The sequence below is a fragment of the Diadema setosum genome, chromosome 1, assembly GCF_964275005.1.
Source record: "Diadema setosum chromosome 1, eeDiaSeto1, whole genome shotgun sequence".
NCBI classification, from domain to species: Eukaryota; Metazoa; Echinodermata; class Echinoidea; order Diadematoida; family Diadematidae; genus Diadema; species Diadema setosum.
In genome coordinates, this window is record NC_092685.1 from 50,497,098 (window position 1) to 50,524,137 (window position 27,040).

The 27,040-nt window shown below is 38.1% G+C and overlaps 1 protein-coding gene across 1 annotated transcript in view; it reads right to left on the minus strand.

Moving 5' to 3' along the window:
- The window catches only part of LOC140236794 (uncharacterized), a 60,090-nt gene that overhangs the window by 19,623 nt on the left and 13,427 nt on the right, over window positions 1-27,040 (minus strand). The window contains exons 2-4 of the mRNA XM_072316733.1: window positions 13,827-13,959; window positions 4,785-4,812; window positions 3,606-3,725 (exon numbers count right to left, since the gene is read on the minus strand). Of these exons, the coding sequence (XP_072172834.1) occupies window positions 3,606-3,725; window positions 4,785-4,812; window positions 13,827-13,880 (202 nt within the window). The 5' untranslated portion in view covers window positions 13,881-13,959. The remainder of the gene's footprint in view (window positions 1-3,605; window positions 3,726-4,784; window positions 4,813-13,826; window positions 13,960-27,040) is intronic.

Here is a 27,040-nt window from a genome sequence, read left to right on the forward strand (position 1 = left end):
GACGAGACAACTTAAAACAAAGAAGGTTAGCGTCATACTACAGCCAGGGAGACAGATGCAGAGCAAAACAAAATAAACAGAGACGGGTAGAGAGTACTAGACCTTTGCAAATGAATTTCTCAACTGCCTCTGTGCTGTGATTTGTCTTACCCTCCACTGTTGGATCTCTGCCTCTGAATTTTCCACTCACATGTATAGTCAACTCTTACACAGGCCAAAGCCAAACACGGTAAAAATTTTGCTCTAGGTGAAGTAACTTTCCAGGCTAAATTCTGGGGGAAAAGAGTATTTTAAATGTCCACAGTACATCAAAATCCACCCAAAGTCATAATTTATTCTCCTGCACAAATAGATTTGACTAAATGCAGAGTTAAACATAGTTAAACATACCTCATTTATAAGTTTTCGAGGTAAAGACCTGATTATACTGCAACTCACCGTGTAAAAGAAATACTGGTAGCTCACATGCTAATTACTTTTGCTGCGTGACATTACTACGGTAAATGGCGCATGACTAAATATCCACACAGTCATTATCCAAGCTGAATAATGGTTTTTAATTAATTAAAGCTACATGTGTAACAGGAATATAAGTCAGGTATTTCATCATGCTTTTTTTTCTTCTCTGAATACAAAATAATTTGGAACAAGTTTATCCTCAGCAGAAATTCTATTCTCATATTTTCTATCCATTATCATCCTTACAATCTGACAATCATTTCGTCTATAAATGCACCACCATGTCAGGCCTGCGATAAAACTCATCATTACCCGGAGATATTTATTCACCTGTATGGAATCTGAAAGCCACTGTTTACCATTAGGAGCAGTGATTACAAAATGTTAGACTTGATGTGTATGTATACAGAAGTTGTAGTCCAGTTATATCACAAAACATTGTACCATATAAAAAAATTGCAATAAAGCCACAACTACAAGAATATCGGTATATCACCAATTTTCTCAATAAACCATAACTGTATATTATGGTTTATTCTAGAAACGATTTTAATAAAACAAATTTGATAAAACTATTGTTCACATTTTGTATATTTAACAATATCAACATTAATTATACTGATGAACATTTTACATTGGTTGTTTCTATCCCTACCTCACATTTTAGAACCATTTTGAAGCAATAATTAAAAGCTGTTTTTTTTTTATCTGCAAATGGTAAATAGTGGCTTTACTAGCTTTTCATCAACAGCTGGGCTGTCTACACAAATTTGTAACAAACTCTTGGGAAACCCCACTGAAACCAATATAGAATCTGAAACAAGCAAACCCACAACTGCAACATTTATCTTTCCTGTGACAAATGAACATGTATGGAGATTAAAAGACAAACTGCCTGTATCATTTATAACAATGCTGTAGAGATACAAATAAATCAATTAACAAGCCCAATCAATATTAAAAGAAAGCAAACAAAACCATCACTGCCAGATTAACCCGTTGAGGACGGTTTGATTTTGCTACAACACGCATTTCCCATAGACGCTTGCCCGAGTATACTCGGGACTCGTCCTCAACGGGTTAACAATCATCCCTGAGGCAAACAAGCTAGACTAGAAATACACAAACTCAACGCATAGTCATGAATACAAACAGTCATATGTCTTGTGGGTTCATCAATACTCATGAACCAGACGTACATATCGATGTACAACAATCTGAAAATTCACAACATATATAGATCATATCTCTTCTTCTCAGACATCATACTAAGTTTATCTAGAAATTATCGCTGCTTGAATGGTGTGAGGAATATTTGAGACACGCTCTCACATACAGCATGGTAACATTCACATATTCAATTTCAAAGAATTCAAGAAAGTATTCCTCAATATGATAGCATGAATATTAGCCATGATGTGGACTTCTCTTACTAATATTACAGCTCAAAAAAAATCTGAGGGCTTGTAGCACTTTCCACTTGGTTTAAGTTGCAAAAAAAAGTTTTGTCAAAGTTGAAAGAAATCAAATGTAAGTTTGATAGGTGCAGTAAAACTTCAGACAAACATATCCATGGCTTTGAGTACTCAAAGAGCTCCTCTTGGTCCACACTTTTTTAAACAAGATGGTTCTTTGGCAAACTGGATTGCCCCAGGCCAGGTATGGTATGACGTCACACGAGGCGGGAGAATGGGGGTGTAATTGCATTAGGGGTCACGAATGCTGGAACTGGCCAGGGGAACAGCGCGCTGGCTTGGCAAAGGGCCCTGCATGCAAGTATGTTTCCCCCGCAAAAATGTGGCCGTTAACGAGATGTACTAATCCTGGGTAAACCAATTTAGTCTCCCTGCAGACACGTTCCGTTGAGACCGGGTCAAGCAGATTACGGGGTAATTACTGCTCAGAAAGACCTCCCATTAGGTGACAAGGGGGTTATTTGCACCAATACATGACGAATGTAAAATAGAAAAAAAAAAAAGACAAAAGCATTGTGTGAAAGTAGAGAGAGGTCAAACTTGATATCAAAATGTAATAAAAGACTACAAAACATTTAAACAAATGTACAACAATTTGGAAATGCAAAAAAAAAAAGACACATTCTAGTATCACAAAACTGGGTCAAATGTGTGTGCAAGGTATCTTTGCACATGGATATATGGAAGCAGTACCTAACAAAAAGTTGGCCAGATGTTTAGAAGATTATAGAAATAGTAAGACCATGTGATATATTCTGAGAAAATAACACATTCTACAGATGGAAATCTTATTCTTTATATTTCTAACATCATATTGACAAACAACAGAACAGCAAGTCTCTGGATCACACTAATCATGAGACTAAATCTTTCCTAAATATGGAAGAATCCTGATAACATCATGTTATCACGTAAATCTTGCCATTTCAGGTGAACGATGCGATGTTGATCATCTACTTTCACGCCATGTTACTCTATTTTACCATTTTCTGGACACAGGATGCCCGCAATGATGTGCTGACGAAGCATGAGAAGTTGATAGCTGCTCAATATTCTAAGGTACGCATCCAACAATGTAGTGGCTATAATACCTAATCAACGTTAATACTTCTTAGTCAACTATTCAACCACACATTTCTACAGAAACACGTTTCCGGCTAAAACACATTTGTGATCACACTTTTTTCCTCGTTTCAGAAACACGTTTCTCATGTCATAATCAAGACAGCTTTGCATTTATCAACTGCCCAAAACTCCCTGAAAGTAGTTAGGAAACCTTAATTCTATGGAAGTAGATAAATGTATCCAGTGTCAGAATCACCTGCAACATTCTACACTACAGGGAGGGGAAAATGCCTTCAACCCTTTGTGTACTTTACTCAAATTGACACACAGAAAACCCCATAGAGTTGTACACATTGTCCACCGTCCCTGGCACAGAATAGTTTGCAGGCACAAACCCTTGTTGGTCGTACAGGAGTCTGCATGCGCCAAGACTAAGAGAAGCTACAACACAGGGCCTATGGGACAGTGCCGAAGTGGTGCATATAGTAGTCTTGGCGCAGACTCCTCTACGACCAACAAGGGTTTGTGCCTGCAAACTAGGCACAGAAAGGGTTCAAGGGGTTGGAGGGTGAGGTTAATTGAGCAGACCATGACTCTGAGACTGACCTTGAAGTTTCTTGAGGACAGCCACCTCCATCTTGAGCACCTGTTTGGGCTGGAGGGCAGACTCCAGTTTGACGGCGACCAGCTCGTCCAGGACCTGGTCCAGGGCTTCGTAGATCTCACCTGTTGGCAGGGGAAAGATGGGATGGTCATGTGACTGTCGTGCAACTGCTGCTGTCAGCCAGCTGTTTGAAACAGATTGAGCACATCGCTGTTCCATCTTCATTCACAGCAGACTATCAGTAACCAACGACAAGCTCATGCTCATTTAAAGGCCCTGAACTGTTTTGAGAAAAACCACCAATGGCTCTCCTTATACTGCAGAAGAGGTGATTTAACGAGATATTATTCATCATTGATATGAAGGATGGTACCAACAAATTTTCCTCCACAGGAAGAACAAACATGGATACATGTAGATGAACAAATCACTTATAATATTCACATATATAAAACATAATCTCATAACGGTTTATCAAAATCGTGTTTGTGAGTTTCAGGCACACGGTCTTCATCTAAAAATACAATATATAGTTCACAAAATTTTGTACAACATTCATGTACTACCCCACCACTCACTTAAATTTGCAGTTTCCCTTGACAGAATGTCTACTGAACTCGACACCATCCTTAAGCTTTTATGTGGTTTTCAATCACTGTGCCCACATTGAGAAAACTGCACTGTCTTGAAGTGCTGTGGACTCGAGCAATCTGCAGCCAGCTGAACCTCAAAGGCAAAGGGTGTAACTCTGTTACTGTGGGGGCGCTTCTCACGACTAATTAGTCCTCCCAGGAATACTATCAAGGCTTGGGTCTTGAGTGGAGGCTAAACTGAGCTTGCAGTCCGCCGAGAGACTGACGTGATTGGGCGACTAATGACTTGAGCAGTTGTTATTCTTTGACTTAATGAGAAGATGAGGATAAACTAGGTCTTGGGATGCTCTGATGCTCTTTGTAAAAAATAAAACATCTTTAATATCTCTTCTCTGGACGCTGACTAGACTACATCCTTTTAGCAACTCTCCTACAATAAATATTGTAGGCAACAAATTGCCAGTGATAAATAACCAGGTCAGGAGGTTTTTTTTTCTTCAATCTTTTCAGCTCAAAAGACTAGACACAATATGCATTTAAGATTCATATCACACTCAGAAAGCACAAATACAAAGTCATTTAACTTACCAAAGCCACCACCGCCAACTTTTCTGGTCTAATAGATGAAAGGAAAAGAGGAAAGAAACAAAAAAGGGTGCTATTAGTAGTGCATCATTTAAATAACTCAAAGACACACATTGCTGGTGCATATCTTAATAGTACCAGATAATATGAAAAGCTGCTCTATGTGAGATATTTGCACACAAGCATACATCTTGGCAATAAAGTCATCAAACATTGATTATGTCCATCTTTGAATTGATTCTTGAAGACTTACAAGGCTCTGAACTTAATACTGATCCAAACCATCACATCAATATTTTTGTTGTATTCCTATCAAACTGCAGGCTGCTGCCTCAATCCTTTGATTCTTTATGAAACATTTAGTATGTGATCTGAATGAATGATTCTCTAGGCAGGCAATCCTACTCTTTCATGAACACAAATATTAACTCTTTAAGAATACAAAATTACCAGAGAGTTACATGCTTGTAGCTTACAATGTATGAATCAAACTTCAATTACTATAACTGAATTGAGGATTTCAGGGTTTAAAATAAGCACACAACAACTTTGGTAAGATCACAGTAAATAATTTGTTGCTAACGTTGATTACATGAAATGTTCTGCTGACAACATTTATAACATGCATAGTAACAGTCACAAGTCCTTTTATGAGTTGTTTTCTTTGCAATGCTTGCAAGGATATCACACTGCTTAATAAGTGCTTCTTGAATTCTTAAGTGTACACTAGTTATTCTGAACATGGTCTGTGACAAACAGAATAAACAGGAGGTACTACATGTAACAGTAATTCAAAGCACATCACAGCTGAGCTTTGCAACGTGGGAAAATTCACTTGCCATCCATCAAACACTTTGTGTACATGAACATGATGTATTTCAGAGTAAAATATTTGTCATACAGCTGTACACCAAGCTGTTAACTCCACAACAGAAATTCATGTGTCACGCATCCTGTGAGTGAATTTGTTATGCCAAGATGAACACATGTTTTCTGTTTTAACCGCAGGATGCTACTCTTCTGGGAGCTGCCACTTTAAAGTGATATTCAACTTCATCACATGTTCCAAGTTGGCTTTGATAAAAATGGCAAAATATGAAAACACAAAGAATGGTAAATGTTTAACTGAATGGAACATGAACATAATTATGGAACTGATGTTTGTTTTGTTTTGTTTTTTGGTGAAAATGTGCTGAAATAACCCAGCTATGATGGCTTTTTGGGGGAAATGGGGTAGCCATTGCAGACAAATTGGCCAAAATCGTGATTTACACAATATCTGCGTGTATGTGTACAAACAGATAGGAGAGTTTCAAGGTGATGACACCACAGTTTTCTTGACCGCAATGATTTGGTAAGAGGTACCTACATACAATTTCTCTTTTTTTTTTCGAAAAAATTGAAATAATTTAAAATTTTCCTCATTTTCCACGTAGCAAAGGAGCTCAACTGCACATTCAGTGTTGGGTACTAATTAAACACTGAATCACAAACAAAGAGGGTGGGAGCTGCATGTCTTATTTTATACAAGTTGTGTACATAGTAATGCCTACTACAATTACCCATTGGGGAATAGTAATAGGTATTGGGGAAATAGTAACTTCAACAACTTGCAGCATGGGACATACATTGTAGCATAGCCTTATTTCGATGCATGCTATTATCTCTTTGGATCTCCCTCCCCAATACATCTGCTGACATTTACACAGTGCTGTATAGTGTTTATGGCCACTGTTGATCGTTCCAGCCCTAGCCCCTCCTTTGACCCCTGTTAGACTGATTCAATCCTCACTCTCTGTAGCCAATCCAATCTGCAAACAGAGAGCACATCAAACTCATCCTCTAAAATGGGGCTTGCCTTACATAGCTTGGCTGATCAAATCAACGATACCCCCCCCCCCAAAAAAAAAAAAAAAAAATCAGACAGACAGATACAATGTATGTTGAAATCTGCTGGCAGATGAATATAGTAAACACAAGGATACTTGTATCTACTACTAATTCCACACATAATACAAACCTATTTTCGACATGATCTTAAAGAGCATTATTTGTCTACAACATATTAGACTAGATAATTGTCAAACAACCTTAATCCCAAAATAGGTTTGGATGCAAGAAAAACATGAAGAATAACCTCAAAAAAAAAAAAAAAATTGCAGCAAAGGATAATGGTCTGTGGACAGGTACAGAATGATACCCGACTGTCCCTAAAACTACTGTCAATGTAATGTATTCATTCTTTCCATCTGATTTAAAGGATGACAGCTTTGATTATGACTGAACATCAAAGATTTCATGAAATACAGTAAAAACTGAATACACTATATAATACTACTCTCCAAAAATAGACAAATAAACATATATAAGGGATGAACTTGACATGTGCATTGGATTTATGGAGACACTTTTCCCCTTCTCCCCATTCTCTCTCGCTATCTAATGTTTACCCAATGTTAATATGGCTGAAAGAAAAAAAAAGGTAGAATAATCTCTGTCCTTCTAATCAAAGCAGAAACAATTTCAACCTGAAGATGTCATTAAAAAACATACAGACTGATGACTTTGTTTTTTAGTCATTCTGATTTTTATCTCGGTCTTTAGTATGCGTATCCTCTACTGAGCAAGTACCTGTGAAATAAGGTCGGAGTCAAGCGTGCCATCCTCAACCGTCGCTCCTTGAATATTCAGGAGGTTTGCATTTGCACTGCCAATAACACGACAGGCATACTGGATGAGGTAACTGTACTGGTTATCACGGGCGCATGCATCTTCACATAGGATCTCTCTGGCTGCCTTGAACGTTTGATGCACCCTCCTTCATAAACAACCGACTTTATCTCAACTGACAGATTCTGAATGTAGCCTCCTATCGACATTTACCCATCCTATACTGTCTACAGTCTGCGGATTACATTCAGCAGAGAGGTCTATCTGCAGGAAACATGGTGTGGTCGACCATATCATCATATTGTTATCTCCTGAATTATGTAAAACAGGAGAACAACAATCTACTCTGTGATAATGTAAATGTACTTTTCACAAAAACTGCAGGACACTACAAAAGTTTAATGACGCAATGAAAATACAAAAAAAAAAAAAGATTATCTGTTTCTGTGGTTATGGCCCCTAGCTCTGCCCCAGCGTGTCTCAATATTCATTTGGAAGGACATGGAGTGTTGTGATATACCAAGGTGAATCTCACATATGAAGTGGCTGATACATCCCAGAAAAAGTCAAGTGCATCTCTTCATTTGTCAACCTGGTTCAACCCCCTCCGTACCCCTCCTTTCCCTCTCCTGTTCACACAGATCTTGACCTATTGTTAACTTTTCCCCCACAAGGCCTCTTAGCCTTTTTTCAAGTTATCTGTTTATTTCACATTTCACTTTGACTTTAATCAAAGGTGTAATTTCAGATTGTAAGAAAGAGTTGATTACAGTAAGTGTATTGTATGCATTGTATTTGTTGTATTTTTTATTTGAAATGGAAATAAATAAACAAAATGAAACGAAACAAGAGCATCTAGAAGCTAGTCTAGCCTGCAAGACTTCCTTCTGCACTGAGTTATTAACCTCATGCCTTTATGGCTTGTCGGCTCCTTAACACCCATCCATATAATTATAGTTCTCAGTGCTGGTACAAGACTAATTTATCAGCCCTGGGGTGACAAGACCTCGTATCTCAAAATCATGAATTTTCAGGAGAGTGAAGAAAACTTTTTATTTTCACAACATTCTTGAAAAAGAGCATCAATGCTGCTGTCACATTATGTAGTGAAAAATTGTATTGGAATACATTAAAATAGGGTAATTGGTTTGTTTAAAGAGTCAAATCAATATTTTTTTTACATAATATTCAAAATTAGATCAGGATTTTTTTGGTTCTTTTTATATGCCATTTGAAATATGAGGTCTTCAACCTGAGGGATGTTATGAACTATGCAGAGTAGGGCAAAGACTCTTCCATACTGTGGTTGGATATGATCATCTTTATAGAAAACAAACTTCCCAGACCCTTGCATGTCAACAAGTTGAAAGAATCCCCTAGAAATTTTCTGCGCAGAAAGGTTTTTACAACATCCAAACTCGGAAAGGTCTTACGACATCTAAACTCATGCATATAGGAGAGTAAAGTGCAGAGGCCGCGGCCTTAATTCAATCCCGAGCCCAGATGGGGCTGGAGATTGTGTCGTCACAAGCTGGCCGTGTGCTCGCACTCTCACTCTTTCTACATCGCCCACAGCTCCGCCACGCAGAGCCAGACTATCTGTGTCTTATGAGTCATGCAATTAAAATCTGATGTACGTGCTTATTGACTCTCTGTGCAGCCTTTTGTCTGTGGGACCCCTTATTAAACAGCTCATCACTACATACCGGTACTTCATGATTATCATGGTCTGTACTTGAGCCATGTTTCTTCCTTGAAACATGATTACTGTCTGAAGTTATTAGTGGACGTCCCCTTTTCTAGAAATGCATGACTTCAAAATCAAACATTTTTGAACTCTCTTTTTCACAGGTGCAGTCTTTATCTTAGATGATTCTAAACAGGGAATCACAACTTGGTAAACAAATTATGATGAAAATATGCTCATCATTGAGAAATGATGGAGTGGAAAATTACCAGAGTTTATCATGACATTTCGGACATCACTCAGATCTACAGAAATTCAGTTAAATCCTCACCATAGCATATTGCAAAAAATGTCCAGCAAACATTTACAATGAAATGTCTGAAAAGGAGACTAAGATAGCTGTCCATCCTCAGGCCATTTTTGTCTGATATATGGTTGCTAGTTACCAGTAATTGATCCCCTGGGTCTGGAGACAATCCGATAAGTGTGCACAACTAATGTTTGAAGATTGTGAAAATGTTTAGTAGGACATTAGAACATAATGTGAACATACTGGCAGCAACATGCTTGTGAGCACGAGTATGGTCTCCATGCAGGGGTGGATCCAGGAATTCCATAAAGGGGAAGCGCCTTTACAAAATTAAAGGGGGGGGGGGGCGCACGCACCCCCATTTTTTCTTTTTATTTCTTTTGTTTTCACCAAAAAATAAAGAGGGGGCGCATACCCGATGCGGCCCCCTCTGGATCCGCCACTGCCATATGTAGTGCTGAAGTTTCCAGTAAACCGGATGTATACAGTGTCGGGACAATAGAGGGCTTCTCAGTGCATTGAATGAGAAGCATACATTGTAAATACGTATACACTTATGTCATGCTTTGTTGTGCATCAGATGGGTAATCTTATGTTCATGTTTACTTAGCAATGTGTGACTGCACTCTGCACTCTAATGACTAACCCCACCTGGGGCTCTGTGATTACACTGCACATTGGTTTCCAATTATATCTGGTTGTCATGGCAGCAGAAGTAATTGGGCTGCAAAACCTGAACCAGTTTTTTGATACATTGTGAAATATTTCTCCTTGAACTGCAACACTGTAGACGTCTGCTGACAATGGTTTCGATTCCACATGAGAAGCACAGTATTTGGGGTTTTTTTTTCTTTAAAAAAAATATTTTTGTAAATTCATCACTGAACATCTCCGTAAATACTGGTAATCAATTCATTTGCGTTACACATCCCTGTGTCTTGTACATATGTGATCACATGTATGCATACTGTCCAGAAAGGAAACTCTAAAGCTATGCTTAAAAACACAGCACATACTTGTACCCAACTATTTCTGATGTTCACATGTTCACAATAAATGATCACAAAAGAAATCATGGCACAGCACAGTGCAGTTGGGGAGTACTCAGTAAAGCAAATATTTTACATACTTTGTACATGATGCAGGAAACTTCTTTTCTGTGAAGGGAACTGTTGCATGTTACAGTATATGCAGTATCCATGGTAACAACTAAAATGCTCTCAGATGATTGGTTCTTGCATGGCTGTTGCCATAGTAACTAAAGAGAAAGCACAACTGTACCTTGCAAAATACAGTATGTCAACAAAGCTCTTCATAAAGATGGTCCCAAGATGTGATTCAGACTTGCCCTATCATACAATTCCAAACTTTGTTTGTCAGCAGACAACCTGATAAGGTACCCCTTTCTGCCACATATTCATACTGCACAAGGCATACTTTAAAGCTACAGTTTACTTTTGGGAGCTGTGATTTAAAAAATATTCGAGATATCACATTTGATGCATATTTGTAGATCAGTTGTATCACAAAACATCCTATCATGTAAAAATTTTTGCAATAAAGCCTAAAATATAAGGAGATACTACTCTATTTTTCTCAATAAACCATAACTGTAGATGGTTTAGTCCAGAAGTATTTCTATTGTAATCATTGTTCACACTTTTTTTGGGTATATTTAACAATTTACTTAACACCAATTAAACTGATTCAAATTTTTACATTGGTCGTTTCTATCCCTAACTCACATTTTAGAACAATTTGAAGCACTAATGCCGGATTTTTGTTTCATCTGCAAATGGTAAATTATGCCTTTAAGTACACTGTAAACTCTGCTCTATCTCTCAATGACTCTGGACTAAGTTTGACCTCATTGCTGTTCTCGGGCCTAATAGTTCCCTTTAAGAGTCTCCCTGTGATGCAAGGCCAGGCGCTGGAAAATTTCTGCCGCGCTGATAATGTGTGACATTTGTCGTGAGCGCCACAGATGTGCGAGAGAGAAGTGCCAAGTGTAACAGGGCTGGGAGCAGGCCACAAATAGACATGCATCTCCGTGCATGGATGATCGCCATAGCACCTCGGCAGAATGTAAGTTCATAAGCATGTTGTCATGGCAACTTAAAGGTGGTCCTAACCCTCAAAGAATAACATTTTGAATATATACAGTAACATGGAAGAAACAGATCAGTGACATGCAGGAAAAGATGGGACAGACATTGTATGAAAGAACTGACCAGCCTACTGTTAGTGCACTGTTTTTGTCATCCAACTTTATAAATGTGACCCGCTACAACAAAATGGTCCTAAAGTCGCGCACGGTCGAAGCCGTGAAAATCGAGTTTGAAGTTAGAGCATCAAAATTGGTCAAAACTTACGATTTTCTGAATTTGACATATCATTAGAGGCTGACATGTCTTCTATCATCTGTCGAAATTTTGAAGCAAAATGATGAAAGGAAAGACCAAAAAATAGCGTTTTTCTGGGCCATGTTTTTTTGGCGTTTCAACGAAGCAGAAACTGGTTCGAACATTTGGACTGAGCGCCACACATAGGCTCCGCCCCTAACAACGACCAGAGTGATCTCATTGGTCAGTTTGCTGCTTGCCGCTAACCGAAGCGTGAAGCTCGCACACTGCCCAGTCGACTGGTGCGTGCGGGCGGGTTGCGCTATGCCTAACCGCTTCTCCTGACATCCTGGTCACTGATTGGTCGGTGAGGAGACCGCCGACGCTGTGTTTGAATGAGCATTTCGGGGGTTGCTAGGGCTTACCTTCTATTGTCCGTAGATGAATACTGACTTGCGTGTCTCTTGATTGTGATTGCGTTGCAAGGAGAACTTTTAGGGCGCTTTTCTCGGAACAGTGATTTCCCAGACGTCTTGACATGCTCTCTTTTAAACATCGATATCTCCGCAGCAGATTATTTTTATAAGACGTGTTATATATCAATTTAAAGCAGAAAGATTAGGGAATTGTGTCATGCAATTTTCAAAAAATCGACCTCGCCCGACTTTAGGATCATTTTGTTGTAGCGGGTCACAAATAGCTATGGGCATCTTGAAATGACCATCCTGTTCATGTCACGACAGCAATTCCTTACATTTGTTTTTTTTTTTTTAGAGAAGGTTCTTTTATTGGCATACACATACATCACAAATTTTTTTCTGAAATCAAGGGGAAAGATTTAACCTTCCTACACATGGAAATATTTGTTTTTGTATATCTTTGGAGAAATCATCAAGAAGTTGCTTGTTTTTCATTTTGTACTCTTTGTACAAATAATGAAGTTGAAGGGTTTCTCCCACCCTGTTCTGATGTTGACTGCTCAACACATTGTCGGGGGCAACATGCAAACAAAATGTTACATCTGACATATCAGTGGCTGCACATCAAGCATTATACAAAAAAAGTTGGGCGAAATATTACATAGTCCTCAGAGCTTTATCGCTACATTTCATAAACTACAAGCAAACAGTACGTATGTGAGTAACATTGATAAGGTCTTTAGGAGTGAGAACGGTAAGAGTGGTGTTTGGGGGCACTGTAAATTCTTTCATTTTGTGTTCATGTACAGTACAGTGATCCCTTTGTAATGTTCACTCTGGGTTTTTTTTTTTTCATGTTTGTAACGTTTATGATATGAATCTTATGCTTTTACCTGGTCGAATAAATAATGATAATAACAAATGTGGCAATTTTTGCATGAGCAATTTTTTTTTCTTTTATTTTTGCGCTTGGCTGGGTAAGATGAATTCTGTGTGTTTTTGATTTCATGGACGGTCATGACAACTGAATGAGCGCTTCAAACAGCTCACAGCGGTCACAGCGGTTAAAGGTTTTGGTGAGACATTACATAACTAGTCTGCATCCAGAATGCAAATTCGCACGCACTACAGGACTAGCAAATGTGCAGAAACCTACTAATAACATATCGATGATACCCCTGCAATGTATCTATGTTGATATCAAAGATATTAAAACTACAAATAACACATTAGTTATACCCCTACAACGTTCCCAACTTGAAATCAAAGATATGAAATACCTGGTAATATCACGCATGCATACAAGCAAAAAATATGCACGCTTTCATTTTTGTGCTAGTATCATGTTGAACGAAATGCATGAAATTTTCCAGCCCATGAAAATGTCCACTTTACAGAAATTGAAGTGTAATGGGTTTAGTATTTGTGGATGCACAGATTCAAAACCTGCTATTTACAGATAACAGCTATTTTGAATGGGTTGTATAGCTTGCGATGAATCTACACTACGCATTGGAAGAAAGTTTTAAAAGAATGAGGTGCAGGTAAAAATCTAAGCTTGATCCAGTAGGGGCTTTTCACCGGATGAGGTGCAGCGGTAAGGACTCGATTACTCACAACTTTCCATCGATCTTTCACGATGGCCCCCGGATGCAGCAGGTCCTCTGCCATGGCGACCGCCGCTTGGTATCCAGGTGATGGGGGAAGTTACTGCTACGTGTGGTCCTCACCCCACTCCTCTCTCTGCATCCTGGAAGGAGATGGTATCAGGTAGACAGAGAATGAAGATTAGATGGGAATTCATGATTATCAGAGAGATGTTATAGCTTTGGGTTGAGATTTGATACATGGTTTTTAAAAGGGTTTCAAAAGGGTCCTTGCCATACATTAAAAACAAACAAATATATACACTGAACATTGTTTCACTGAAAACAGAATAACTTACATGTACTTATACAGACACACACGAAAAGTAAATACATGTCTATATAATAAATACATGTACTATGTCTTATGATGTACTATAATGTCTTATGATGTATAACGTCTTATGTTATGAAAGGTTTCACCTGAACACACATTTCAAGCATTCATATATCGATGATACATGACATTCAAATCATTATCCTTAGAATGAAAATTATTCGCAGGCAACTGGGCAAACCATCTCAAAATGAATGCTACAATTGTATTGAAAAAAATAGGATAAAATTGAAAACTTAACGTCCTAAATGACATCATTGACGGCAGAAAACAAAACCATGAAATTGTAATATACGTATGTACAAAATGTACCTCAGATTATACATTGTACACTATATTTGCCCCGACAGTTTGAAGCTTGCATCGCAACACACTTCACTATAAAATCCTAAAATAATGTTGAAGTGTTGGTCAAGAATGAATGCCCCTAGCACAACTTGACACACACCCTGTGTTCTGTCACTGTAAGTCTCTTCCTGACATTAATTATAATCCATCGGACAAACACGGCTCATCTTTGGCGGTACGTAGTCTCGGGGCTACAGTGATGTAATCTCATTGAGGCTGATGTATGAACAGGCTTATCAACTTTTTTGACGTCAAGTAATCGGAAGAGAAAATAACGTGCCTTTATTTTCATCCCCACTAGAGTGTACATCTGAACCGTTAATAAATGTCGACGGCAGCTGTCTCCTTTACTCACAGATGTTGAAGACACAAAGCAGCCAGCGTAGATTTGTCTTTCAGAAGATAAAGATGTGCATTTTTGAATTCCAAAGGGCAATATATCATCATACACATACTATTACAAGGACAAAGGGAGGCTTGAATTGCATATTCTCCACACTGTTTTCACTTTGGCTTTAAAGTTTGAAGTACAACTTATATGTGCATTGTAATGCTATGAAGTGGGGAAAATGTCAGTTCCACCACAAAATATGAGCTTTAATGCAAATTTACATTTACACTGCAGAAAAGAGTAATCTGGTGTTGAGTCTGTGAAGATCAATTTGGGTTGTAGCTCAGAAATGAATGAACCTCAATACAGTAACCAAATCACAGTATGTTTGTTGAACTACCCGACACACGTCGACAAATACAATAAAGTAAGTTGGTAAACAAGTAGTATGTGTGCTTTCCAACTGGTCACCAGGAGTGGTCAGCCTCTGGTCCATCTTCCCTAAGGTGGACAAGCAACCACAGGTGCGGTGGACTAGAAACCTGCTCCCTGTTAGTACTAATTCACTTGGAACCATGGGGTGTCCAGTGTTTGATTACCCCTAATCTACTACAGATCTGACATCTACATGTAGACGTACATTGTAGAATGTGACATCCATTACAACTGTACATCCACATGTTTGCCACAAATTCATCACAGCTGGGTTAGTTCTTTTTCCACCTCCCTGGTTGGACTTTTCCTCTTTTGGGAAGGGAAATTATCGGTAACACTTTGTTCCTTTCTTGCAGTGATTATTAAACAGGTTACTTAAGGTGGAAGAAACCAGAAGCTATTAATTTCTGTGACTTTGTAGATTGCTGTCCTGTTCATCATGGCAGGATAACATTTAAGCATTAAGTAAAAACTAAAAGATGAGAATATGAGTGATGTTGTGCAATGTGAGCCATCTTTTGTGTGAAAAACTTGCCAAGATAGACAACATTAAATCCCTCAAGTCACATAAAACAGTCCAGCTTCCTAATTAAATATGATTGAGTGAACAGACTTCAGCCATGGAAGTCGCTATTTCCAGTTTTATGTGAGGGTTTGTCAGAAGGAATAAAGCGGCATGGAGAGGGAGGCACAGGGAATCGTCCTGTTGGTTTGTTTGGAAGGAAGGCATCCATAGAATTCTTGGGCCGTATGTCTGCCATCGGCCACGCAGGACTCACATAAACAACATGTCTGGCTGACTGGAAACCTTCAGCCCCTCACACCAAGGCCAATTTAGGCCAAGAGAGGCAATTAATATAGAATTCGTACTAAACATACCGTGCATTTGATGACTTCCTACAATAGGTGTTTGATGTCCCAACTGAATAAACCTTCACAAGTCAACATCAAAGCCTCGTACCTCTTAAAGTATAAACAAGAGAGGACAGAGACCTCTTTTCAGACACAACGGTATCTACAGTATGTCCATAAAAAAAAAGAAAAAGAAAAATACAATCGGATTTGCGCATTGATAACTTCCAATATGATTTCCATTTAAATGCTTCTTCAGTATTAAAATGTAACATCATAGAGATATTATGCAGAAAACCCCATTCAATTTGGTTAAGTTTTCACAGAAAAATGTGGATCACACATTGTAACGAATGACATGGGTCTGATTCTTCTAAGTTTAGCACTGGGATGCTCTTAGAACTGCATAATACACATGTGAACACAATGGTCAGAACTTGGAGGAAAGGAATCCTGATATGCCCCACAAAACCCCTCATTTCTCTTTGACCACTGAAGCAAGTTTTTTGTAAGATGTGGGCAACAAGTTATATTTTCATACCCTGAAACTGTACTTGGACTGATTCGCTATTTTTAAAGTTATCATTGCGGTGGGTCCCGTTCTAATTTTTTGAAGGGCATACGGTACAGTGAAAACTCAGTGTGGCATACACATTGTAAAGTGTGACTTTATCATGGAATTTGATGTTTTTTCTGTGCATTTATAATGATGTGATGTTTATTTGAAAATACATGAATTCAGACACTCGTGCTGTTTATACCAAATGCTGTGTGACTCACATAGATATTGTCTTTATTTTGAGTTGTTGAGACAGAATTCAGAGGACACAATGGCATCTACCTGTACACGCAGTTTGGCAACTTTCTCATGGAATCCAATATTCTTGCTGTGCGTGCAATGATGTAATGTTTACTAAAACATGAATTCAGACACTTGCATCTCGACTGTCAAATGCTACGTGACGCATACTGATAAAGCCTAAGGATCATCAGAAGACAATCCTTATAATTGTTGAGACAGAATTCAATCAAAGGAGGATGAGGGAACATTGAGAGTCAAACAAGAAAATGAGGATGGACCGCAGGCAGTGAGGGTGTTGGCTTTCGTCTCCTCAGCTGGTAGGATCCTGCCGTAAGGGATCCATGTGATGATATGGGTCACTATCATCACATCATTACCCTGGTTACCTACGGGGGCCAGCAGCGCTGCTGGATCACACGAAATCCATCGGATGCCTGCCACATACGTCCACACCAATCAGGATCTCTGAGTCGCTGAAAGCACATCGCTCGTCGCCCTCTCTAGGCTTACCGTGGTGAGCATTGTCTCCAGACCTTTCTTTGTGTTTCCTGCTCATCAGATAAATGCATCTCATTAGGACTGGCAATATTTACCAGCATAGTTTGATGCTGAGCACTTCATAGCAGTATCGTATGACATCAGATGTTATACACAAAGATATTGGTGAAACACTATTAGAGATCGCAAGGCTATGACTTTGAGACAGTTACAATGTTGTATCTGACCTTTTTAGGTCACTCTCTTCAGTAGGGCAGCCAAATAGTCATCATCGATGGCCACTGCCAATTGTCAATGACTTGTGTCCAAAGCCCTCAAGCTTTCAATCATCTTGATTGGGGTTAAAATTTCAAGGACGCTTCTCTACGTGTACCTACATACTCTAGTCTTCCAGTGGAGTAAGGCATTTTTCCCCAGTCAGAAGAAAATGATGATGCCCCAACACAGAACTCCCTCTAATGATCTCTCAGTCCAGTTGGTTTATGAGACGACAAAAAGGAATGCTTTGTTGGACTACAAATCAACATTTCTGCATAATCAGCCAAACGTATTCACAGGTCATCAGATTTCATCTCTATTGTTCTAAAAGAATTTTGACCAGCCTAACATCATCTGATTACAGTTTTGCCAATGGGTAGCAGACTGCTGTGTGATTCAAATTCTGTAAAATGCAAGTGTAAAAGAAGAAAAGACAGCTGAAAACAGCGTGTGGCTTGCCTGACTTAACCAGAAAACACAACATAACATGGAGAACTTTTCCAGGGCCGGAATCACAACTCAGCATGTGTGATGACTCTGTGGGATTGTTTTAAAATTGTACAAATTTGAGTCAAAAACTATCTAAATTTGCATAAATTTAATACAACGTAGATGTGAATAACTGCATGTGTACAGAATTAGTGAGAGGTAATTGACCTCTGCGGGGTTGTGCAATCGATGACGGGGCCTAGCTATGCCGGTGACAAACGACAAACTTGCCAGAGACAACGCAGAGGTATTTTACCAGTGTTACACTTCCACAGGCGTGACGATTGGCAAATGATTTACGGCTCTCATAAATATACTGCGTGAAGGAGCCAACACCAACCTTGTCAGGTACTGACGTACTTTGCTGATCTACTTTACTCCCTACAGTACTTGCAACAGAGCATTCTCATTGTAGAGAGAAAGCTACAGATTTTTACATGGAGCATCATTTTGATGTTTCATATCAATCAATGTTAAATCTTCAGCCATTCTCAAATTAATTTCTGTCTGTGCAAGAAATGAATTTGTATCAAAAGATCAAACAAGGTTTGTTGGCATTCTGAATATTTTGTATTCTGCAAGTACAATCATCCAAATGAATATGTAGTATGACAAATGAAGGACAAGTTTTTATGCTTGCATGAATAATAGTATGCCCGATGCCGATGTACACAACCACCAACAAAGGTAACTTTTGGTACTACTTCAAAAGATGACAATCCAAGGATAATATTGAGACATTATCCAAATGATCTTACTTTTTTTGTTTAACAAATGGTTGTGCAAACATAATTCTTCTGCTCATGACAAACTGCAATCTACATCTTATAAATAATTTGCAAGACACAAACATTTCATGAAAATGAGCCTCGAAATTGAGACCGAGAGTGTGAACAGTCTACGCAAGGTACAGCTAGCTTCAGTAGATTACGACTTAGTGGGACTAAAGAAGTCCTTTGTTGTCCCTGCTCCATGCATAAATATATAGGTTATCACAGCCCCCACCACCAACTGTCTGCTAACACACATAGTGCCTGCGCCTGCTGCTTGCAGGAGGTATAATGACACTCAAGGTCAAATGGCACAACATCTGGGCATTTGATTTCTGCCCAGTATAACACTGTATGTCTGCATATTTGGCTGTGCAGACAGCCAGACAGATAAGAGTATTCACTCTATCTATGGTCAGGGGGAAAATAAAAGGACCATCTGTGCCTAAATGGCATGGTTGGGTTCATCAAAAGAAGACGAGGGTGTAGACCAGGGTATCCTCTCTCTAGCTGAAATCTTGCAAAAATCCACATTAGTATCACATATACAGTATTGTGTTAAATGAGACCTATCTTAAAATATAAGATTAACCTATATTGTATAATATCCACAGTTATTTTAGATACAGCTCTGTCTGTGATATAAGTTCCACAAATTTCTGTTTGTTGGCATGGCAACTACAGCCTGTACAATGAATGTAAAACCTCCATTACTAGCAACAAGAGGGGTATTTAATTTGCTCCCCTTTATTTAAAGGAATTAGCTTGTTTTTCTCTATTAGAGGATATTTTTGAGAAGTACAATTGTACCTTGTATATTTCTAAATCTTCCGGTATTATGACTGAAAAACAGGTCTTTTTATGTTAATAATTTTCACAAAAGATAACACACAGATGCTGACGTAAGAGTCCACATTCAAGTGAATCTAGTGTTCAGCTGACATTTCAAGGGAAAGGTTGTTTTTCATGAAGATGCATTCATGAAGATATCTAATGAAATCTACACAGGGTAATATCCCTCCCTTTGCTGCCATCATTAAGAAATCTCACTTTTCGAGTAGCTGCTTGTGAAAGTAAATGCACACTAGTGTGTATGACATTGCCACATTCACAACTGTCTTTCATTCTGTTGTTTATCATCCAAAATCTTTCTCTTCCTCCATCTTTCTCTAGGTTTCACAGCATTGGTTGAATCACAGGAATTTTTCTCTCTCTACACTGTTCTCTACACTTGTCATTAATCTGCAACATTACTGTATAAGTTGTTTTTTTTTCACGAAGATTTGATTTTCACACGTGTATTTCATGAATCACTTTTGGGCCACGTTGCAACAACACACGAAAATGTTGCCATGCGCTAGGGTAATAGTGCACTTTATGATAGCCTCGCCAATTTACAGAAACATCTCACGAAAATGTCTGTGACCTTATTCACAAAAATATCTGTACGTGAAAATAACAGCTTACACTGTATTCATTCTGCTCAATGACTCCCATTGCAAGCACTTTCCCCAACTAGTTAACAGAATCACAGAAAAAATGACGCAAAGATTTCATTTGATGAAATGAAAGCTTCAGACGATAATCAGTACAAATGTGCCCAAGCTTTTCTTTGACAAAAATTGCCAGGCACACCTGTTTCACAGTGAAATAAGAGACAAAAAAAATCTGATTCTGATGACAGAGTCACAAAAAGAGAACAACTTCATGAATATTTTGTGTGAAATGAGACTTCTTTTCATTAAAAAGTTAGGGCTACAATGTATTTACAGTAAATACCCAATGAGTGAAAATCCAGTCATGGGAGAAAAAGAGTTGTATCAGTAAATTACAGACTGTGACATTTTTTCTTTTTTCTTTTTGCTCAGTCTTTCCATTAATTTAAAGATGTAAATAATTCAATGGTTCCTGAACAATATCTAATATATTCTTCATTATTCAACCGCCCTGCCCCCCTAAGATATGACATCCTCTTGAAGAAAGGGGATTTCTTTCTTCATTTTATCGTCATCTCAAACAACTAATTAATGATAGAGCAACCTCTTTTAAAATGCACTGTATTTAATGACATTATTTGTTTACGATTAACAATTCCTTCTGAAACTGCCTTGATGGAAGAACTACAGTATCTAGAGAGCTTTCTCATCTTATATGATATCAGCATTCATATACAAACATGACTAACCTTACAAGTATTTACATTAGACATAATTAGATCACATCCCTCATAAATGTCTATTAAGAATTACGATGTTGAGCACATCTTGGACAAAGTGTCAGTATGAATTCCTGGCTCTGGACAGATGTTCCCATTTACAGCAGTCACAAATTGCTTAATTTTCTGGCACTTATCTGTCATTAGGCCTTTCCTCGCTGGGATCTCTGATTGCATAAAACATGGTATTTATTGGAGTGCGTCATGACATGTGCACACCATAATTGGCAGCCTCAACAGTGAACTTAGTTTAATGGCATAATTTATGTATACATTGCATGTGTCAGTATTCATTCCGTACAGCATGGGGGTATCAACATAGAAGGAAGTATCATGCACGAGACAAACATGACAGACACAACCACATAACAGACACAACCACACACACACACACACACACACTTTTTTTTCAGTAATCTTTACTTGATTTCTGTAATTTCACAAACAAAAATGTTCATCTTGAACGTATAAACACAATGTACAAACAGCAATATTAAAACAAAACAAAAAAACAAAACAAAACAAAAAACAGACACAGACACAGACACACACGCATACAGTACATTGTGACAGGATAGACAGGTAGCCTTGCAAGGAAAGGAAAAATACATCAGAACATTATCAACCAAAATAACTATATTTAGCCCAAGTAGGAAGCAGACGTACAACGGTAACACTTACAATACGATTGACATTAAGGTTTGAAACATGGTGAAATTCATCATAAGCAGCTCAAGAGCATAGAACAAGCAGACGAAAGTATCTGAAATATCTAGTGTGTGAATACAAGAAGGAGGGCAAAGTTGAGAGCTTAAAGGTGTTCACAGAGATTTAAAACTGTGGAAGAGTGTATCATCAACTACACAAGGAGACAGAACGCAGTGTGTGTCTCAACATAAGTGGCAGCTATTTTCAGATCTTGAGAGAGGATAATGAACATAGCTATAGCACACAATGTATATGTACTTTGGGAAGATCAGACTTGAAAGAAGAGGTCCATACAAAAATAGAGAGGAAAGCGAGCTCATAGACAGAAAGAAATAGAGATGGAGGGAACGAGAGAGATGGAGGGATTGAGAGATAGATGGAAGGAAAGGGAGAGAAGGAGAGATGGAGATTGCTGTGGAAGAATGAGAGCAACTCTCACTACACTGGGCCTCCAATAGAAAGTCACATAGCTGGCATACCATTGGACTGTGTTGTCTTGTCCTACACCACACGGTTCATGTAGCGTCGCGTCTCGTCGCTGGATGAAACTTCACAAATACTACAACCCGACACACAGCACTATACTCTGAAGTGATATACAGTAAGCAATGACTGGTGGAACAGTTCCTGTACAGCAGTGTGACGTTCCCTTTACATGTATTTACACACACTCCTTTTCAGAAGCGTGTGTACTCAGAACAGCATGCAATCTAAAAGGAGAGTCTGCACTCCAATTGTTTTTGTAAGTTTCAGCACTGTACAGATTTGATTTCAATAAATTACAAATGTATCCTACATTCACTTTCATATCCATAACTATAAATCATATTAATGGTATAGCAAACTGCAATAAAATACCAAAGAGCTCTACAATGTACATGTATTGTCAACATAACAAAACTGAAGGTTTGGACACCTTTATTTCAGTGTTATTAATTTTTAATCTCTTCAATTTGTATAAGCCTCAGGACTGTATTCTCCTTTGAGGTAGACTTATATGCACATTGATACAAGTACATCCTTCCCATATGCTCAAATTATATTTAAAACTATGAAATCATGACATACATGTAAGACAGCTATATTCAACCTGGGGGAAGGGGGGGGGGGGTGGGGAACTACTTTCACAGTACATTTCCAAAGACTGTAGAGTACACACAATCAACTGAGATGTGATTATGGGAATGTGTCTTTAGAGATTTCTTGAACAGGAGCCTTGGGATGCTGCAAGATTCTTTGTTGGGCAGAGGAAGATTATTTCATTACCATTTTATTCACTGAATGTAGCTGCAGTAAAAGTTCTGCAGTCTGTGCTTTTGTGCCATTCAGGAGGGGGCAATGACTAGAAGGCAATGACCAGTAGATCTGTGATGTCTGTTGGGTGTGTACTTTCATAAAGCAATGATCTAATAAAGCAGTGTACTGAGAAACACATGGCTTTTCTGGAACTGAGCAATTGAATATGCATACATACACTATAGATAGGACTAGACACTGCCCCACTGTGATTTGATTAACTTTACTTGTTGTTATCAAAATTGTCAATTCCAAGACATTACCCACAGTGGCCCAACACTGTCAAAATATTTGTGGTTCTTGCTGTATAATCAAACCTTTTCACACGATGTTAATTGTTTTTTTCTGTAATGGAGTTGTAAAGAAAAGCAGCTTCACTACACTTTCTCCTGGTGGCTCCCACAAGCTTAACTTGGCGTTTAATGCTCCCACATCTCTCTTAGTAATTAATTCTGTGAACCAAGACCTTACTAAATTATGCACTAACAGTTTTATGTCTAACTTCCCACATATTTTCAGTCAAGTGAACTAATGCAACAAATAACAGACTATTAAAAACAAACTTAGTCAAAATCAGATATAGGATGCGCTACTGCATACCAACATCCATTTGAATGTACGGGACTGGTCTGATTATGAATGAGACACTGATGAAATCAGGAACTTAACTGTCACAACTTTGGTCTCATCTGGAGCAAATTTGCAGCAAAAACAATTACATTTGTAGACATACTTCTTATGCCATCTGCTCTCAGAAAATGGTTATGAAAAGGAAGTCCTTCCAGGAAAAAAAAAAAAATTATACTCATTTTAACACAATTTTTTTTTGGTCAACAATGCCACAAAATGGAAAATTCATCAGTAACAAGCACTCAAATACCATTGTTATTTTCATATGAATTCAATAAAGCACCCGTGGGGATAAATATACCCTTGCTTGTTTAATGACTCCAGTAGAGGTGTATGGAGGCACTCCAGTGGGCACTAACATTCTCTCAACCCGCTGGATAGCCGATTTCAAAAGGTCACAGCTATATTTGAAGTCTGAAGGCCAAGGGACAACTTGTAATAGAATGCAATTATGCCTTTTCAAGCCTACATGTACCATGTTATACTCAACATACACCTGTAGGTAGCATATCAGTGTCACGGTTAACCCAACTATTAAAGATTTCTGTAAGTAATTGTAGGTCATTCACAGGTGAATCCAAACATTACAGAGTGTACACATGATGACCCAATGGATTGGTTGAATATTCTTTCCCGACTTAATTGATTTCCTCATATTTCTTAATACTTTTTTTTAATGATTTAAATCTACACAAAGTTTACTGCACAATTAAAAATTGATATTTCACGTTACTTTAGTGCATTAAAACAAAGTCACTCATAAGCAGGATCTATAAAGCATTCCATCAGCAGCAGGTTGCTGCATTAAGGGATACCTGTAGGTTACTTTAGTGCATTAAAACAAAGTCACTCATAAGCAGGATCTATAAAGCATTCCATCAGCAGCAGGTTGCTGCATTAAGGGATACCTGTAGGTCCAAACAATCATAATGTGAAAAAAATGCAGTAGTCGAATGGCTAATTATTTCATTTCCACAAATACTATGACAAAATCATTTTCATTTTTACTTTTTATTACATCACCCCATAAATGGAAATGTATTAAAATCAAAGTGAAGTATACATATCCAGACCAAAAATTGCTTAAATTCTGCAAGTATCAACAATTGAAAGATGAATGTTTTAGATCTTATATATATCTTTTTCAATCATCAAATTGTACTAGGCAAAAAAGGGTTCTCCCACCTACACAATACATGCACATCTCTATCCTTGACACATTACATGTGAAAACTGTAATGTATTGATTTACTGTCACAACAAAGGCATGCTTTCCAATTAAAGCATAGTGCCGACAGTCTACAGTCCTCTAAAAAAGTCTGTGATCCTGGTTTCAGTTTGGAAATGTATGCAATCAAAGCTGTCAGAAGTTGAAACTACGTTAAAGTCCCAATAATCATTTCTGAGTAGCCTACTTTTATTGCATTTGTCTGCTTTGAGAGAAAAACTTATCAAAGTTGATTTCATAATTATGGCATACCCATTAAATTATGGCCTTGCAAGGTAATAACCAATAATAATGTGGAAATTTAGAGATGGTACTTGGATCTTGAACACAAATATTGAATGAAATGAATGAATGCAGTTCCTATAAAATGGCAATGTGGCTGAAATTCCATCTTTAATTCATTTTCTAGAGCGTTTGCATTATGTACTAATGTATTTGGATTACGTTATTTACTTTACACACAACTTTGTACAAATGTGCGGAAAGTAAATTAAACTCTTTGTTTTGGTGACTTTTATCCATTGAAATGTACAATATCCGGTATGTTCTAGGACTTAAAATGTTCATGTCTGAGCTCCTTTCTGCCAGTTCCCTCATTCAAATGTTTCAAAATACAGCAGCATGCCTGCGTGCCAATTGGCAACAGATAGTACAATGTATGTGTCACGACAATCTTTCACAAATAACAAAATGTTCTTGATGACAAATGATATTTCCTGCTGATAAAAATGATAATATCACTGTAAATTTAATGTAAAACCTTTTTCCCCAATGGGCTTTTGCTCCATTCTATATCTATCATAATAATTTGGGCTGAGAATTCAACAATCGACAAGTAAATACACATACTTGTACACGGAAAACAAGTTTTACAGACATTGACATGGTATCTTGCAAAGAAACAATGTAAATGTCAACAGGCCAAGACATTCTCATCACAACTGATATCATGCTGTGTAGGCCTACATTGTACATATCAGTCAAGCAGCATCTGTATTCTCTCCTCATGAATGCCCATACTTCAACATAGAGGGCATGTCACCTGTCCTATGTCATACCACATGACTATGTGAAATATTTCCGCAGTTTCAAAGGCACACAGAAAATGTGTTGTGCACTTGCCTCGGCTCGGGGCAGTGTTTACGTATGGGATCTAATTACTGCGACGGTCAGAATCGCTAGATACAGGAATCTCCCCTTAGAATACAGAAAACCATTAATCAAGGGATTCATATCTCAAAGGCCTAATTAAGGGAGTATACCATGAATACAAGATGAGAATTATACTGCATTTGGCACAGAGTAAGACAAAAAATTAGACATCGAATACACTGGCAGGATTTTGATGCTTTATATTTCAATATTTTTCCTCCCTTAGGAGTGGCTTTCTACGTTTACAGTATATCCAGGCCAACACCAGATTCTTTCCAAACTTTCCGAACTGCTGCAGTGTCATATTTCTCATCATATTTCATATCTCTTGGCTTGCATTCTACCCGCCACACATGCCATTCCATCCACGGACTAGCAGACTCTCTCACTGAAGAAGAATCACAGGAATTTGATGGACAAGTTCTGACTACCCTATACCTAGAGTTGTATCTGCATTTAAACAGACCTGACAGATACATTACAGTATGTTCCCCCCCCCCCAAAAAAAAAAAAAAAAAAAAAAAATTACAATAGGATTTTTGCATTGATAACTTTCAATATGATTAAACTGTCTGAATGCTATTTCAGGGTCTAAAAATATAACATCTTACCTATTTGCAGAAAACCTCATTCAATTTGGTGAAGTGGTCACAGAGAAATGTGAATCATTGTGAAGCATGTCGTGGATGTGATTCTTCCAAGTTTAGCACTTGGATGCTCTTGGAACTGCATATTAATGTGTGAACACAATGGACAGAACCTGGAGGGAAGGGATTCCTGACATGCTCTACAAAAATTCTCATTTCTCTTTGACCACTGAAGCAAATCGGATGGGA